Source organism: Oncorhynchus tshawytscha, linkage group LG03 (assembly GCF_018296145.1).
Source record: "Oncorhynchus tshawytscha isolate Ot180627B linkage group LG03, Otsh_v2.0, whole genome shotgun sequence".
Classification (NCBI taxonomy): domain Eukaryota; kingdom Metazoa; phylum Chordata; class Actinopteri; order Salmoniformes; family Salmonidae; genus Oncorhynchus; species Oncorhynchus tshawytscha.
Window position 1 is genome coordinate 51042332 of NC_056431.1, and position 17890 is coordinate 51060221.

General features: G+C 40.3%; 1 protein-coding gene across 1 annotated transcript in view; it reads right to left on the reverse strand.

Annotated features, from left to right (window-relative positions):
* neb (nebulin) overlaps positions 1 to 17890 on the reverse strand; it is an 83134-nt gene that overhangs the window by 13189 nt on the left and 52055 nt on the right. The window contains 25 exon segments of the mRNA XM_042319336.1: positions 1584 to 1676; positions 2220 to 2327; positions 2952 to 3056; positions 3254 to 3358; positions 3755 to 3868; positions 4480 to 4590; positions 5484 to 5594; positions 6323 to 6427; positions 7880 to 7984; positions 8787 to 8891; positions 9152 to 9262; positions 10851 to 10955; positions 11160 to 11261; positions 11492 to 11602; positions 11767 to 11877; positions 12167 to 12271; positions 12419 to 12520; positions 12735 to 12839; positions 13067 to 13171; positions 13301 to 13408; positions 13662 to 13763; positions 15834 to 15935; positions 16363 to 16467; positions 16599 to 16703; positions 16898 to 17002. Coding sequence (XP_042175270.1) covers positions 1584 to 1676; positions 2220 to 2327; positions 2952 to 3056; positions 3254 to 3358; positions 3755 to 3868; positions 4480 to 4590; positions 5484 to 5594; positions 6323 to 6427; positions 7880 to 7984; positions 8787 to 8891; positions 9152 to 9262; positions 10851 to 10955; positions 11160 to 11261; positions 11492 to 11602; positions 11767 to 11877; positions 12167 to 12271; positions 12419 to 12520; positions 12735 to 12839; positions 13067 to 13171; positions 13301 to 13408; positions 13662 to 13763; positions 15834 to 15935; positions 16363 to 16467; positions 16599 to 16703; positions 16898 to 17002 — 2646 coding nt within the window.

Consider the following 17890-nt stretch of genomic DNA (forward strand, 5'->3'; position numbering starts at 1 on the left):
TTTCAGTTCTGTCCACACATTCTCTATGGGATTGAGGTAAGGGCTTTGTGATGGCCACTCAAATACCTGGCTTTGTTGTCCTTAAGCCATTTTGCCACAACTTTGGAAGTATGCTTGGGGTCATTGTCCATTTGGAAGACCCATTTGCGCCCAAGCTTTAACTTAACTTAACTGATGTCTTGAGATGTTGCTTCAATATATCCAGATAATTTTCCTCCCTCATGCCATCTATTTTGTGAAGTGCATCAGCACCCCCACAACATGTTGCTATCACCCCTGTGCTTTACAGTTGGGATGGTGTTCTTCGGCTTGCAAGCCTCCCCCTTTTTCTTCCAAACATAACGAAGGTCATTATGGCCAAACAGTTCTATTTTTGTTTCAGCAGACCAGAGGACATTTCTCCAAAAAGTATGATCTTTGTTCCCATGTGCAGTTGCAAACTGTAGTCTGGCTTTTTTATGGCGGTTTTGGAGCAGTGGCTTCTTCCTTGCTGAGCGGACTTTCAGGTTATGTCGATATAGGACTTGTTTTCCTGTGGATATAGATACTTTTGTACCCGTTTCCTCCATCATCTTCACAAGGTCCTTTGCTGTTGTTCTGGGATTGATTTGAACTTTTCGCACCAAAGTACATTCATCTCTAGGAGACAGAACGCGTCCCCTATGACGGCTGCGCTATGACGGCTGCATGGTCGCATGGTCTTTATAATTGCGTACTCTTGTTTGTACAGATGAACGTGGTACCTTCAGGAATTTGGAAATTGCTCCCAAGGATGAACCAGACTTGTGGAGGTCTACACATTTTTTTTCTGAGGTCTTGGCTGATTTCTTTAGATTTTCCCATGATGTCAAGCAAAGAGGCACTGAGTTTGAAGGTAGGCCTTGAAATACATCCACAGGTACACCTCCAATTGACTCAAATGATGTCAATTAGCCTATCAGAACCTTCTAAAGCCATGGCATCATTTTCTGGAATTTTCCAAGCTGTTTAAAGGCACAGTCAACTTAGTGGATGTAAACTTCTGACCTACTGGAATTGTGATACAGAGAATTATAAGTGAAATAATCTGTCTGTAAACAATTTTTGGAAAAATTACTTGTGTCATGCACAAAGTAGATGTCCTAACTGACTTACCAAAACTATAGTTTGTTAACAAGAAATTTGTGGAGTGGTTGAAAAACGAGTTTTAATGACTCCAACCTAAGTGTATGTAAACGTCTGACTTCAACTGTAGCTGAATAGGAAACTTCTGAGCGAATGAAAGGTTGATATTTGGTTTAGTTTATTACAGATCTTAGATGTAATGAATTATTGTTTTGTTTGATGACTTCTGCTGAGTCTGCTGGGACAATGAACTCTGAGATTAGTATAAACTCTGCAGAACGGTGTTGAAAAGGTGGAAATTAAAAATGGTTGCCATTATGTAAAGATTAAACCATTATATGGTCTAGTATTTAAAATTATGGGAACTGTGTTGGTGGTGGTGTGGGGGTCAGCATGGAGCCTATGGCATGGAAGTGTAGCCTGAGTGAAGATGGGTGGAGAGGAGAGGAGAAGAAAAGCAGGTTCACACTACAGTGTACCGTGCTAATGTTTGTCTGATTGCGTTTAACTCTGTCCATCTCTGGGGTGTCTGACAGAGCTGTTCCTCCTCCCAAATCCTCTTTGTACTGAATCTTTAAACAGTAAGAGGAGGCAAAAAGTAGTGAGCGGCGATTAACCTGACACAAAACATTTCTAGATGGCACATGACTGAAGCATTACACCGGTTGGCTAACATTAAAATAATTACCATATAATGGCACTTCAGCATTGCACAAACCAGAGGTTTAACATCTAAAAATGTTATTAACCTAAAGGTTGAAGCTGCTAATTATAGGAAAAATACAGCAACCCTGGGCACAGACGTCAATTCAACATCTATTCCATTTCATTGAAATGAAGTGGAAACAACATTGATTCAACCAGTGTGTGCCCAATGGGAAGTTTGTCTAGGATTAATCTCGCACTATCTATCATAGTTAATATCTATATTATCTACATCAAAAAAGGGCTGCATATCAGGGAATGTTAACTTTCAGTTCAAAAGAGAGTCAAAAAATAAGCAAAGAAATAAAAATATCAAGAAAGGGGAGGTATAAAAAAAAAAGAAGTGAAAATATGTTATTAGAAAAGTTCAAACATATTTTTAAAAGATACTCATGTAGCAGTAGGTATACCGAGCTGAAATTCTTTGTATTCTCTTTAACACGTAGCATTTCAGGGGTGTCCTTTATTGATGACACTTTGCCCTTAACGTTTTTAAGGTGGTCTGTCTGGTACTGAAGCTACAGGGAAAAGAGCACAAGTGCAGTTAAAATGTCTCGCAATAATAACAACAAAAAAATCAAGAAAAGATAGAAAAAGGAAACAAAAAGAGAAAAAAGCAACAACCGTGATAAAACAATGGCGCTCTAATGAATATGTGAAACATTACAAACGCACTGCCTTTTTTTTACTGCCGATAGTAAAATGCATAAACCGCATGGTCTACTCTACACTGAAAAAAAATGATCTCTTTACTTTTGTTTATGGAATATGCCATTCTCTAATTATATAGATTCAACTATGTAATTAGCTGCTGTTCTTTCCAAGAACAATAAAAAGCCTTGAGCCTGGTTTTTCTGAATCGACAATTACATAATAAACACAATGTACAGTATGCTGCTGGTTTTCATTAGTTCAGACAGCACAACACAACAGATGTTCATAAAGAAACAATGAACATATACTGTAAATGTATATAAAGTATTGTAGGTAATACTTTGAGGACAAGACACCGAAGACACACAGAGAGCCACCTTGCTGCCACTGACTGGCATGGGTGATGATGAACCTGAGATCTGGAACCTGGGCATTTGGTTCCAAACGGAGGATTCTAAAACAGAAGGTTCTAAAAGGGTTCTACTTACAGTGCTGAAGTTTTTCTGGTTCTCACGGACTCTCATCATCTCAGGGGTGTCCAGGACGGGCACATAGTGAGACATGGTATTCTTAGCCTCCTCCTTGTACTTTTTCTGTTGGACACAATACACACACACACACACAGAGAGAGAGAAGTCACACAACACCTTGGTCAACTCTGCTGTCCATATATTCAACGCATATCAATCTATATCCCTCATATCAATGCAAAAGTAATCTACATAGTTTGTGGAGAGTTTATTAACATGGTTTGTGGACACTCCATAGTCATTCGGAGCGTTCCTCTTACCTGGCTGACCATGTTCCTGATATTCTGTGCGTGGAGGATGTCAGGGGTGTCGATAACACTAGTGTAGCTAGCCCTGTCCGCCTCAGCAGTCTGCTTGTACTTTTGCTGAGGAGGGGCACAAACTGCGGCTCAGAAACACACTCTTTGTTAAATAACAACTACATGCACTGATGAAGAGTAGTCTTTCAGTATTCTTGGTATAGTACACAATTACCGTATTGAAAGACATTAACATTGGGATATGGTTATGATTATAATATGCATTTGTTACATGTAAAATAGCTATACAGAAACCCAAGTATAACTAAGACAGTTGGACAATGTGAAATATCTTCTAGGTTCCAAAAAAAGTCCTTCTCTGATAGTAATCTAAAAAATATTTCAATAATGTATAATGCTGAAAATAATGCGTAGTGCACATATTACAAAAAACAATGAATGGACTTAATGAACATATCACAAAAAAAGGATGGCTTGGTCCAAGTACCCAGTCCCACTGACCTGGCTGAGGATGTCTGTAGCATTCCTAGCCCTCATGAAGTCTGGCGTGTCTGTAGCCAAAGCCGACATTCCTTTGCCCTTTATCTCTGTCTCCAATGTCTTCTTGTACTCTTTCTGCAAACAGCCACATTGCACACAGTCAAGTCAAACAATTCTTTATTAGAGTATTCAAATATAGCTATTGGATATTATATTAGGTAGGAAAGGGATCTCATTTGTTTAGGGACTGCAAAACCAAAAATGGCAAAAGTTAAAACAGGTTAGCACAAACAAACCAACAAGAACATGGGATAAATCAAGCTACGAGGGAGGGAGACAGGAAGGGTCCACTCAAAGCTGAAAGACAGAAGAAGGTTTAGTGTGAATCTCAGTGAGGTAGTGTAGGTCATTTCAGACACCATATTATCTGGTTAACCTTGGGAACTACTAGCCTGGTCCCAGATCTGTTTGTACTGTCTTGCAAACTCCTATGGTCAATGTCACCAATGTAGTTGGCACGACAGCACAAACAGATCTGGGAGTAGGTTGGGGGAATGACACTACTAGCTCGACAACTGCGTTGTAAACACATTAGTGATGTCATCCTGCGTCAAGAAAAAAAAAACAATCAGCTGCCTGGTTAGTTAGGTGATGAAACAGGAAGAGGAGGAGGAGACGGAAGCAGAGGATGGGGAAGGGGAGAGAGAAATGGGAGAAGAAGACTGTTCCATCTGTAGCAGTCCTACCTGACTCAGGATAGCAGTGGCATTTCTTGCTCTCAAAAGCTCCGGAGTTTCCTCAAAAACAGTTAGCCCTTTACCCTTCACCCCCTCCTCTAGATCCCTCCTGTACTCTTTCTACAGAGCGGAAGGAAGAACAGAGAGACTGCAGAGAGACAGGCAGGGCAACACAGGCAGGGCAACACAGACAGGATACGGTACAGTACCTGCTCACCTGGTAAGTAATACCGCTCCCCCATAGATCTCAAAGTCACCAAGTCTCCCCTTCAAATTATGACAAACCAGTTGTGGTTTTGGTTGACATGTACTGACAAATATTGACTTGCCAAGTCGGACATGATCATTTATTTTTATACAATACGTATTTTGACCAATAGACATTAAATTGGTCATTGGAAAGACATTGGTGAGTTTGGTAAGCAGCCTGATAAAACAAAAATTGAATTTTATCAGATAGAACAATAAGACAAAAAATACCCACAGGACATTTGGTACAAGACAGTTTGTTCATGAGGCTTTTTTTGCCAAAAGCACTCATGTTTGCATTTCATTAGGGCATCATGCAGAACAAACACAGGAAACAGGGTTATTTAAAAAGCCAAACCAGACAGAAAAACCAGACAAATTAAGACAGTTGTTTTGAAGGAATGGGTGGGAACTACAAAGGTCACAATGTCAACATAGATGACAGTTCATACATAACACTAATAGTGCAGACATGGCAATAAAACAAAGTCTTTAACTAAAACAGTCACGCAACACTACTATGGTACTATGAAAAGGGAAGGGTGTATTACGTGTAATCGTAATAGAGTGTATTATTGTTGGGTGGTGAACCATGCAAGTTAACCACAACTAACCTGGGTGACAATTTCTTGAGGAGAAAAAGTCACACACGTGGGATTAAAAGAAGGAGGGTTGTGGTGGTTATGGTGGTCTTAGTATGATTATCAGAGGTGGGTGAAGAGGAGGAGGAGGGGTACCAAAGGGAGTCGACGTCTGTTCGTTACCTCGCTGGCTATTTTGGTGGCGTGTCTGACATGTAACATGGCAGGGGTGACCTCCAAGCCTGAGAGGTTCTTTCCCTTTATGGACTCCTCATATTCCTTATGATAGTCTTTCTATTCGCCGCAAAGGTAAGACAAGGGACAGACACAGCTGAGATACATGCAAGTCTCATCACAATGCAAGCCTCACCTCAGTCTTTACTGCTCTTCCTGAGAACAACTCAGTGGTGTACTACTCTACGTATGACGACAGTATGCCTCTGGTGTGTGTAATGTTTTTTTGTACAGATATTCAAATATTTGAAACCTTTATATTTATACATGTATAATCCTGATATTTTATGTATGGATCCAGGTTTTCAGCAGTCACTGTTTAAAAAAAAAAGTCCATAGAAAAAAAAAATATCTACGCAGTCTGGTACGTTTCCTGTTTTGTGTCAGTCAGTCTGTGCACTAGCAGGGAGACATGATTACCAGACAGACATCCAGTACCATGCCTTAACCGTGGATCATCAGAGGAATATTTCACTTTCTGTACTTACACAACATCATGTGTCAGTGTCACACAAGACTGCCATAAGCCATAGTCCCAGCGCTCCACTTTCACATCAAATTACACATTGGAAAAATCACATTTCATAGACATTGTAGACAGACTTTTGAAGGACAGACTACAGAGTTTCCAAATAAAACAGAAGATCCAATACAATGACAGACAAAAACAACAGATTATTCCATGCATGTTCTCTTTGGAGCATCAGCGAAACTCCAGACTGCAAAGTAGAGGTGTTGTTGTATGAAACAATTAGATATGGGGTTGAAACTATATAATGAGTATTTACCGCGCTCTGCATGTGCTGGGCCTCCTTAGCCGTCACATAGGTGGGGGTCTCGAAGTCCAGCATGGCCTTTCCTCTAGCCTTCTCATACTTCTCCTTGTACTTCACCTGTGGATGGACACACAGGAGTCAGACAAATATATTCACAATGTCTGAATTAATTTATTGAATAAAGTTGACTTACTTTATTCAATAAATATGACTAAATAGGCCATTTAATATTATCCTTGAGGCCTAAACGATACCAACTGCTGTTGTTATAACATCATGACAGTTTAACAAGGTGTTTTCGGAGCATAAACTGACAGGGTTTGTGACAGGTCTGTTTCAATATAGTGAACTCTGGTCCAGATATCGTGTCCATCGAAGACTTCTAGAGGGAAAAATTACTCCACTTAAAATGGGAGCATGGGAACCGATTTATAATGACCGCAATATAAACCTCTCAGGTTTAATGATGGAGTGACGAGTGGGAGATTTTATGGATCAATTAAAAAAGGACTTACATAATAGCACACAGGCCAACCAACGCTTCCAGTAAAACTGTTTTTACAAGTCCACCAAGCCCTGACAAGTCAACAATACAAACATTAACTCTGTTTCAATGTGTTCCACTATTTAATGATTTTACATGTTGGAGAAGAAGCCTGGGAGAATTTAGATTCCCAAGTCACAGGATGAAGCATTCCACTGTAAGGTCTACTACACCTGTTGTATTCTGCATTTCACTGTAAGGTCTACTACACCTGTTGTATTCGGCATTTCACTGTAAGGTCTACTACACCTGTTGTATTCTGCATTTCACTGTAAGGTCTACTACACCTGTTGTATTCTGCATTTCACTGTAAGGTCTCCTACACCTGTTGTATTCTGCATTTCACTGTAAGGTCTACTACACCTGTTGTATTCGGCATTTCACTGTAAGGTCTACTACACCTGTTGTATTCGGCATTTCACTGTAAGGTCTACTACACCTGTTGTATTCGGCATTTCACTGTAAGGTCTACTACACCTGTTGTATTCGGCATTTCACTGTAAGGTCTACTACACCTGTTGTATTCGGCATTTCACTGTAAGGTCTACTACACCTGTTGTATTCTGCATTTCACTGTAAGGTCTACTACACCTGTTGTATTCTGCATTTCACTGTAAGGTCTACTACACCTGTTGTATTCGGCATTTCACTGTAAGGTCTACTACACCTGTTGTATTCGGCATTTCACTGTAAGGTCTACTACACCTGTTGTATTCTCCATTTCACTGTAAGGTCTACTACACCTGTTGTATTCTGCATTTCACTGTAAGGTCTACTACACCTGTTGTATTCGGCATTTCACTGTAAGGTCTACTACACCTGTTGTATTCTGCATTTCACTGTAAGGTCTACTACACCTGTTGTATTCGGCGGGTGCGACAAATAAAATTTGATTCGATTTTGAAATGGAATATTGGAAAGATGATTTTCAAACTGAAAGTTGCCGAATCTCAAACATAGAAAGTTAAAACCCGGTGATGTCAGTAGGACAGGTCCATCGGTCGTCCCAGTCATCGGCCACTTACGTGACTCTGTAGTTCTGAAGCCTCCTTGTGATGAAGCTGTTCTGGTGAGTCAGCGATCATGAGGTAGTGACCCTTACTGTCCTCATGTTTCTTCTTGTACTGGTACTAAGAGGGAATCAATGCCCAGTAAAGCAGCTTAGTACAACAACGTGGGGAAAAATAGCCACTGCCGTTAGCTCCCTCAATGCCGCCAATTTAAAAATATATATTATTTTAAACAAGAATGTTTTATAAAAAAGTTAAGGAATGTGAATAAAAAGGGATGAAAAGAATGCAATGAAGAACAATTAGAAAAGAGAAGGTAAGGCAGAGAATTCTAGAAGACTAAGTTATGATATACTAAGTAATGTTTTTAATAAAAAAATGTTTTAAAATGATCCAGCACATGATAACATGCTAGAGACCGTGTGAAAAAGAAAACACTATAAATGGACTATAGATGGATGAAAAAAGAGATGGAGAAGGTTATAGCGGGTGCTAGTACAGGAAGTTTGGAGGTCAAAGGTGAGAAGGGTCAGGGTCACTACCAGATGATGTCCTTGAGGATTATGGGTAAAAGAGTATGATGCAAAAATTCTGATACTACAGATCTGTGTTTTACTATATCTCATCCAGTATATACACAGCAGGACCAAACTGGTTGAAATGACGTCATTACAACCACATTCCAACTACTTCTGGTTGTAAACTGATCGTAATTAAGTTATTTCAACCAGATTTGCCTGCTGAGAGAGAGCTAGGGAAAGCCTAATTATATGGAATGACTTTCTTGGAGGGTTGTGGTGGTGAGGTGGTTGGTTGTTGAGAAGGCAGTGGTTATGCAGAAGGGATGATGGTGATGATGACACTACTGGGTAGGAAGACGGTGGTATTGGGAGTACAAAGGGTTATGTGCAGATTGTCTTACATCACTGGACAGCTTGCTGGTGCTCAGGTTGTGCTGCATGGACAGAGACTCTGCCATGTCTGTTACAGGTTTGTGCAGCTTCTTCAGGTCACCCTTGTACTTCACCTGTGAGATGAGAAGACGTACAGAAGAACATCATCGTATTATAGAGAGCTATTATATGGATATATTATTAGAATATAGTGTAATTATATATATATAGATTTATTATTATAGAGTTTTATATAGCATTTCTCATGAACTGCTTGGTCCTGGTCGCTTTGTATATCTTTGATAAAGACCTGTGAGTAAAGAGGTCTTAGCCCGTAAGCAAATGTATCATATTAAAAGAGTACTACACCTACTTGGGAGAGTGGAACATGTACCTCACTAGCCAGCTTGTGTGCATCCTTCTGAGTCTTGTAAACCACACTCTCCTTCATGTCATACTTTGGCCTGAGCCCCTTCTCCTTGTCAAACTTGGCCTTGTACTGCACCTGGAGGGATATCATATGGCAGTGTGTGTGTTAGTCTCAGTCTAATTGTGTCTGTGAGGCAGGTAAGCCAAGAAAAACACAGCGAGAGTCAGATTAATGAGGAGAAAAATACAGTATTCGGTCACATAATATAAAAAGGGCTCATGGCTTGTTCAATGATTTTAGAGGGATCCAAATTCAGAATTTCTACATCTAGGTAGCTCCTTACTGTGCTGTTTTAGTAGCCCTTGTTATACAGCATAACCAATTGAAGTCAAAAACCATAGGTTGCCTTCTAGGATTAATTTGATATAATGTATCTGGTGGGTATAACAAATGCAAATGAATAAATAAGCATTCTTTCTTACTTTCAATGAGTCAACTAACCTCAGAAGGCAATTAAGACAACACTAAGAAGAAGCAACTGTACAAACAGAACATTGACTTCATATACCATTGGAACAGTGTGTATGGTAGTCAGAACGAGAAAATGAGGGAGAAAGTGATGCTGGGATCCCATTGCTGAGAGTCTGAGATAGACTCCTATTCTGTAGAGGAACCAGCTGACAAAAAGTCAGGGAGAGAGAGAAAGAGGGAGAGAGTGTGTAAATCCAATAGAAATTAGGAAAAAAATCAGTCTAATTATAATCATGCTCCAAATGAAAAAGCAATGACAGAACTGCTGGCAACCCAATCAAATTGTCAACTCTGCCTCCTAGTGTTCAATGTTGTCTATACTATAGAAGAGTTGTGAATAAGATACTTTAGACAGAAGCTTTGATACAGGATTTACAGTCTTCGTGGCACAGAGACAATTCTGTCGAACGATGCAGCAACAATAACCCTATGACATGCTATCACTATAGGGGCCATTCCAGAGGAGGCAGAGACATTGACTAACCAGATGTCCCGGCTTTTCTGACATTGATCATTTAAGACGTTGATTCAACTGAGGGAGAAAAGGAAAAATAAAAAGGAAAAAAGCAATAGAAAACAATATTTTCTGTTGACTTTTAGGAAAATAGTTATTGCGTCACTATGCTGCCCTACCAAGCAAAAAGACAGTAACTGCTCATTTGGTAGAAAATGAGTTAATTCCATTTTTGCTACATTAAATACATGTTTAATCACGTGGACAAGTATCCTGCCTCTATTGTATTGTGTTTTGGAGAAAATGGGGGTCATGTTAGCAGTAACTGCATAAAGTTACTGTGAAACCAAGGTATATTAAAGCCATTTTTCTCATTTTTCTCCACGCTATGAGCAGCTAGTGCCTTTTTGCTTGGTAGGGCAGAATGCATGTCTGTGTTTGCAAAAGCTTGCGATGGGAGAGAGAAAAAGAAGATAGCTACAGGTATAAGGAAACAAAACACAAAACAAAAAAGACTGGAGGAAAAACTATAACAATCAAGAATATTGGCAGATATCAAAGAATTATAACACAAATGAAAAAACGTCATCTTAAATTATGGAAGCAGAGGAGCCCCAACAGATGCTACCAGAAATCAACCAATCAGTGAGTCATTCAATAGGAGAAAGGAAGTCGCAAGACACAGACAGGAAGTTGCAGCCCATTTGACCCTGTCCCAGGGTTTGGTGTTGACTGTACCTGGCTGGTCAGCTTGGAAACTGCAGTAGCCAGAGCGATGTCTGGACGGTGGGTCAGTGAGCCTCCATGGGCAGCCTCCTGGCGAGCTTTGTCACGGTAACCAATCTACCAGACACAATACACAAACCATCAGTGAGTAACATCTCAGCACAGACTGTGGTGATTTGACTTGATGCCTTGTGATGCTGTCATGCTGAGAGTGTAAACATGCATCTTCAACTCAGAAAGGTAAACAAATACAACATTTTGCCAAACAGGCTAACAGTCTTCACCACTGTGTAGGCTATTCACAGTGTACTAAACACTCACATTGCTGGTGAGCTTGGAGGCCTGGGTGGCCTTCATGATGTCTGGGCGCATAGCCACAGAGGTGTAGTTGAGCTTGGCCTTAGCGCCCTGCCTGTAGGCAAACTAGAGATGGAGAGAGGAAAGAGTGAATCCCCCACATTGAAAGACTGATATTAAAGGCATGACATAGAGAGTGAAAAACATAAAAGCCACTTTGTGACAACTGCTGATGTAAAAAATGAATACTTGATTAATAACGACCAATTATATCAAGCAGGCATGAACTGTTGAATGTCTTTAATATAGGAGATATAGTGATGTATTTTTCTAGAGGAGGATGGTTAGTGACTTACATTGCTCTGATTCTTGGCTACGTCCATGGCGTGCTGCACATCGGGAGGCACACTCATGTTGTTGTACTTGGACTTGCCCTTCTCCTTCTCAAACTTCTTCTTGTACTGTTTCTGTGGACAAAATGGCAGAGACAAAAATGTCAAAGGTAACAAAAGGCTCAGGACTGTATAGTCTTGGGAAGTCTTATTCACTCTGTGGGAGAAATCTGGAAATGGAGGTTCAAGCCTGTATACCAGCTCCAACTAAACAGCTGATATGGAGAGTAGGGACTGACCTCGCTGACCAGTTTGCCCATGTCCTTGGCGTGGATGGTATCGCGGGTCGTGGGCAGAGTGTTGAATTTGCTGGTCTGATGCTCCATCTTGCTGGCCAGTTTGTATTTGCTCTGAGGAAAGGAAGAAAACAAACTACTAGTGTCTGACAGGAATCTGACTGGGTCTCGTACAAACGAAACTAACATAGTGTACAGTAGCTTCTTTCATTAAAACATGTGTTCTTGAAATATTTTGTAGCAAATTCCTTGTTCACCTATAAGATAAGGTCTACATTATGACATTTACGATCTATCTATGATAACTATACTGTAGGTTAGTAAAGACAGCCAATCACTGGCAGTAATAAACATTACATAGTAAGTATCTGTAGTTATGTGTTCGATGTTTTCTGCTTCTTACCTCAGATGCCAGAATGCGCACTGACTTGGCATGAAGGTTAGCAGGAGTGTCCAGAACAGTCTTATACTGGCCTTTTGCCTTCTCAAACTTCTCTCTGTATTTCACCTGTTGGACAGAACAAAGCACAACAATTAACACAGGTTCTTTTTTTCTTAAGATTAAAATGTCATGTGTCAGAATAGAATAGGATAGAACAGAATAGAATAACTTTCTTTTGATTGATGGGTGGCAGATAAAGGAACAACTACTCACATTGCTGAAATCAGCATTCTTCTTAGCCAGGATGGCTAACTTGTCATCCACGATGGACATCACACAACCCTTCATCATCTCCTTGTCATACTTGTATTCAACCTGAGGACAGCAAGATACACAACAGGGGTTGACCAGAGGTGCCATGTCAAAGATACAAGGTGTCAGTATAGAAACCTGGGATGGTGTTATGTGTGTAAGTCATGTACGTCGCTATTGTCTAGATTTGTTCTTCATGAACTCTTAGACGATTAGCCCCATTGTGGGCTAAAATACATCCAAACAAACAAACAAATGTCTGTAGTGCATCACTCACATCACTCTGCTGGAAGTTGGCCTTGGCAGCGTGGATAAAGTCAGGTCTGTCGACAGTCCAGATCCACTTGTTTTTGGTGGCCTGGTACTTCTTCCTGTAGTCCAGCTGGAAGGAGACAAATCAGACAGGAACAGAACAGTGAGTGAGTGAAGGGCCTGTCTCAAGCAACCATTCAAGTGGGGTAGAACACATCAGGTATTATGCCTGTCCTTAACAAGCCACATTCTTTTATTTTTATTAATTAATTAATTTATTCATTCATTTATTCAAAAGTGGCTTTCAGAAGTAAATGGATACAAGGAAAAGAGGAGTACTAGCAGAGAGAGGCTCACATTGCTGATGTTCTTGTAGGCTTCCTTGGCAGCGCGGATTTCAAAGGATTCAGGGTCCATGTTGATCTGGGCCTTGCTCCTCTCATACATCTCCTTGTACTTCAGCTGAGTGACAAAGGAGATAAAAACACACTCACATACAGTACCAGGGCAACGACTGTATCTGCCTCCATCTTAGAGGTCCAGTTGTGAGAGGGAAGGAAGGTGGCCATTTTGAGAGTGTAGAGTACATACCACGCTGGTGATCTCCTTGACCTTCTTCATGTGTGTGCTGTGTGGAGTGTCATGGCCCAGGGTGTAGCCCTTAGCCTTGTTCTTGTTATACTCCATCTTGTAGACATTCTGGAAAAAGTGATGAGAAAATGGTGCAAGTCTAAATGATTCACATATAGTGTTATGTAGATAAATGCACAGCAGTAAGGAAAGGACACATTTATTTATATTCTTTTATTATTTGTATATTTATTTATTTGTATATCTTTATTTTTGTAATAACTATTTATTATAACTATTTATTTTTATAAGAGAGAAACAGTGACAACAATTGCAACAAAAAGTATCTTTAATTCAATGTTGTGTGGCCAAGTGAACTCACGTCTAATATGGCTTTGCTGCGTTTGTGGCTCTCATGCTCAGGTGTCTCCAGGATGGAGGTGAACTTGTTCTTAGCGCGCTCATACTGCGCCCTGTACTTCCACTGTGGTGATGGGGGCAGAACACAAGAGTTAGACACTCACACAGGAGACATTACTGTCAAATAAGTATAAATGTATATATTATTAACAGTGTTTAAATTATCTATAGATTATCTATGTGCTTTGCATATTGATTTTCAGTAGGCTATATGAGTTTATTTTACATGCCTTTATCCATTCTTGATCAAATGAAATGTATTTTCAAAGAAATGGTGATTCTGTGAAACAACTACAGCACATGTCAATGTAATGAATGAATGCAATAGGAAGACACCATGCAGATGTTGGTACATGCTTAACGGAAACAGGTAACAAACTGAAATTATGTGGAAAGAGAGTTCCACAAATATACAGTTTGAGAACGAAAACAGAGACAAGGGATACGTGTTACCAATAGTCTGTTAGGGCACAGTCTGTCATTTTCTCATGGATGATTTTCTCCAGCTGACGTTTGATGTCCTGATCAGCTTGCCTGTTTCTACACGATGTCCTGATCAGCTTGTCTGTTTCTACACTATGTCCTGATCAGCTTGTCTGTTTCTACACGATGTCCTGATCAGCTTGTCTGTTTCTACACTATGTCCTGATCAGCTTGTCTGTTTCTACACTATGTCCTGATCAGCTTGTCTGTTTCTACACTATGTCCTGATCAGCTTGTCTGTTTCTACACTATGTCCTGATCAGCTTGTCTGTTTCTACACTATGTCCTGATCAGCTTGTCTGTTTCTACACTATGTCCTGATCAGCTTGTCTGTTTCTACACTATGTCCTGATCAGCTTGTCTGTTTCTACACTATGTCCTGATCAGCTTGCCTGTTTCTACACTATGTCCTGATCAGCTTGTCTGTTTCTACACTATGTCCTGATCAGCTTGTCTGTTTCTACACTATGTCCTGCTGATGATAAATCTGGTGTGGATACATATTGAACATGAGTAGTACGGCTAGAGGTTAATAATGGTAGTATTTTTTAAATTATCATTTGGATTTAGAATTTCAACTAAAATAAATGAAAATAAATCTATTGACTGTGATCATAATTTGACGTAAAACGTATTTCTAGACAGTTCAGTTTGTACTTGTGATGTGGGTTATAGGCAGATGAATTATAACTTGGGGTAAGCTGGGTAGCTCGGGTTCTGAGATCAGTGAGGATTCAGGAGTGTTTATGAAGCAGCGGTGTGAGGGGAATGTGGGGCAGACAGAGGTGAGGTATTCTAGTCACTGGCCAATGGGAGTTCAGCATGGGTTTCCACAGCTACAGTTAGCGAGGGCTGAGCTGGGAAGACAACCGGAGGGAGTGAGAATTGGGAAAACTGGAATGGAGTGGACATTTTGAGGACTTTACGAGGTGAGGTCTACCGGGCCAATGGATGATTACCTTACACTGCGCGCTGGACTGGCAAATGGCGCTGAGGATGTCTGGACGGAGCAGCTCATTGCAGCCATTCTTTAGCAGCTCTTTAGCCCTGGACCTATATCTTTTCTGTCCACGGGGACACACACCAACAAACACACACAGCATGCAGAGGATGAGGACAGGGACAGTGGGACAGACAGGACAAGAGAGGAGCTCCCAAGATCCCAGGCGTGGAGTCTGAGTTGTGTCCTCCTGATTTGTGCCCTCAGAGTGAATCGCCCAGCTATATTAAACCTGGTTGAATTGGGTTCAATCAATCAATCAAATACGCCTTTTTATTAGATTTCATGGTTTTGACAATGCTGAATTTGTTTTTGACAATTGTCATTAAAACTGACATGAGAAAAGGGTTCAACCAAGTTTACGGGTTCAATACTGAGTGCACAGATCAAGGAAAGTGTAGCCGCTCACTCAAACCACCACAGAGGGCTATTTGAGTGGCAGAGTACGACACCTGTGGCGTAAGGAAAAAGACAGAGAGAGAGAGAGGTGAACACGAATGATGACATCGTAGCCATGCGACTACGACCTCCGGAAAGGCCTGCAGTCAGATGACCTCATGCGCCGGGCTCAGAAGCAAACGTTCTGATAGGCCCAGAGTAGACGGAGGCGGACGGGGGCGGGACTCGGCAGCGGGCCAATCATAGCTTTACCTGGCTATTCTTGGCGTTCTCCTTAGCCAGGAGGTTTCTAGGATCATCCAACACACTGCTGTACTTATCCTTGGTCTTCTCATAGGCTGCTCTATAGCGCCTCTGCTCAGAATGTCAAAAAGTTAAAGACAACTGACAAACAAACAGTGAGCTGCGACAGTCAGGAAATAAGAATACCAGGAAAGAAAGTCAAGGTTAATAGCATGTGATAAATAGAGGAATGAACCGCAGACAAGAGAAACTTAAGTGACAACGACACAGTATTGTGGCTAGGACCACCACAGGAAGAAGGAGGGTGCATTCATCACCATTTACAGTACATCTACTAAATGTTATGAACTAATCATGATCATCTGTTCCCCTCAAAGCTGAGAATCCAAATGAGATAGAAAGAGAACACATGTTATACTCATTACTGTATCTGGTTTTCATAAGATCGTTTAAATAAGATGAAATATATCCAGTATATCCAAATTAAAACCGACATGAGTTTGCATAAATGTGTTCCAAAAGTGCAGCTGTGACTTACTTCGTTGATGATAACGGAGGCATTCTTGGCGGCCTGGAAGAATGGAGTATCACTTGTGTACTTGAACTGGTGTCTGTTCTTCTCAAAAGTTGCTTTGTAGAGTCTCTGTTTTCAAAGGAGAAGAGGGAAAAGAAGAGGAGAAAAGAGCTTTTGTGGATATGAGAAGAGAAAGATAACATCTGAGAATGGTCTTATTGAATTTGTAGTGGTCAATTCTTTCTTTCCTAAATTCTCACCTCACTGTAGAGGCTTTTGTTCTTCTCAGCCTGGACCATCTCAGGTCTGTCCCACACATAGCAGCCAATACCCTTCAGCCAATCCAGGTCCTCCTTGTACTTGACCTAATGTTAGGCAGATATATTCATGTTTTGGGTCACGCAAAAACATACAGGTTAAAGTATTCTAATACGCGGAAATGGACAATGCAATCTTTCTATGGTAAACTACACATTGTAAGCACTCAAATGTATTGGAATTGACAATACAGTGATTCAGCTGCGAGGGTATTTTCAGATGTTAACTTGACACCACTCACGTTGCTGACGTTATCATAGATGATTTTGCTGTGGAAGAACTCGGGACGGTCGGGGATGGATCTCCACGTACCCAGAGTGTTGTTGTACTTCTCTCTGTATTTGACCTGTGTGAAGGAGAGAGAGAATTGTCTTATATCTGTATGATAACATATGTGTATACAGTATTTCATCTGTGTGGCGACAGAGAAGTGTCTTTTATCTGTATGATAACATATGTGTATACAGTATTTCATCTGTGTGGAGACAGAGAAGTGTCTTTTATCTGTATAATAACATATGTGTATACAGTATTTCATCTGTGTGTAGACAGAGAAGTGCCTTTTATCTGTATGATAACATATGTGTATACAGTATTTCATCTGTGTGGAGACAGAGAAGTGAAGTGCCTTTTATCTGTATAATAACATATGTGTTTACAGTATTTAATCTGTGTGGAGACAGAGAAGTGCCTTTTATCTGTATGATAACATATGTGTATACAGTATTTCATCTGTGTGGAGACAGAGAAGTGTCTTTTATCTGTATGATAACATATGTGTATACAGTATTTAATCTGTGTGGAGACAGAGAAGTGTCTTATATCTGTATGATAACATATGTGTATACAGTATTTAATCTGTGTGGAGACAGAGAAGTGCCTTTTATCTGTATGATAACATGTGTATACAGTATTTAATCTGTGTGGAGACAGAGAAGTGCCTTTTATCTGTATGATAACATATGTGTATACAGTATTTCATCTGTGTGGCGACAGAGAAGTGTCTTTTATCTGTATGATAACATATGTGTATACAGTATTTAATCTGTGTGGAGACAGAGAAGTGAAGTGTCTTTTATCTGCATGATAACATATGTGTTTACAGTATTTAATCTGTGTGGAGACAGAGAACTGAAGTGTCTTTTATCTGTATGATAACATATGTGTTTACAGTATTTAATCTGTGTGGAGACAGAGAAGTGCCTTTTATCTGTATGATAACATATGTGTATAC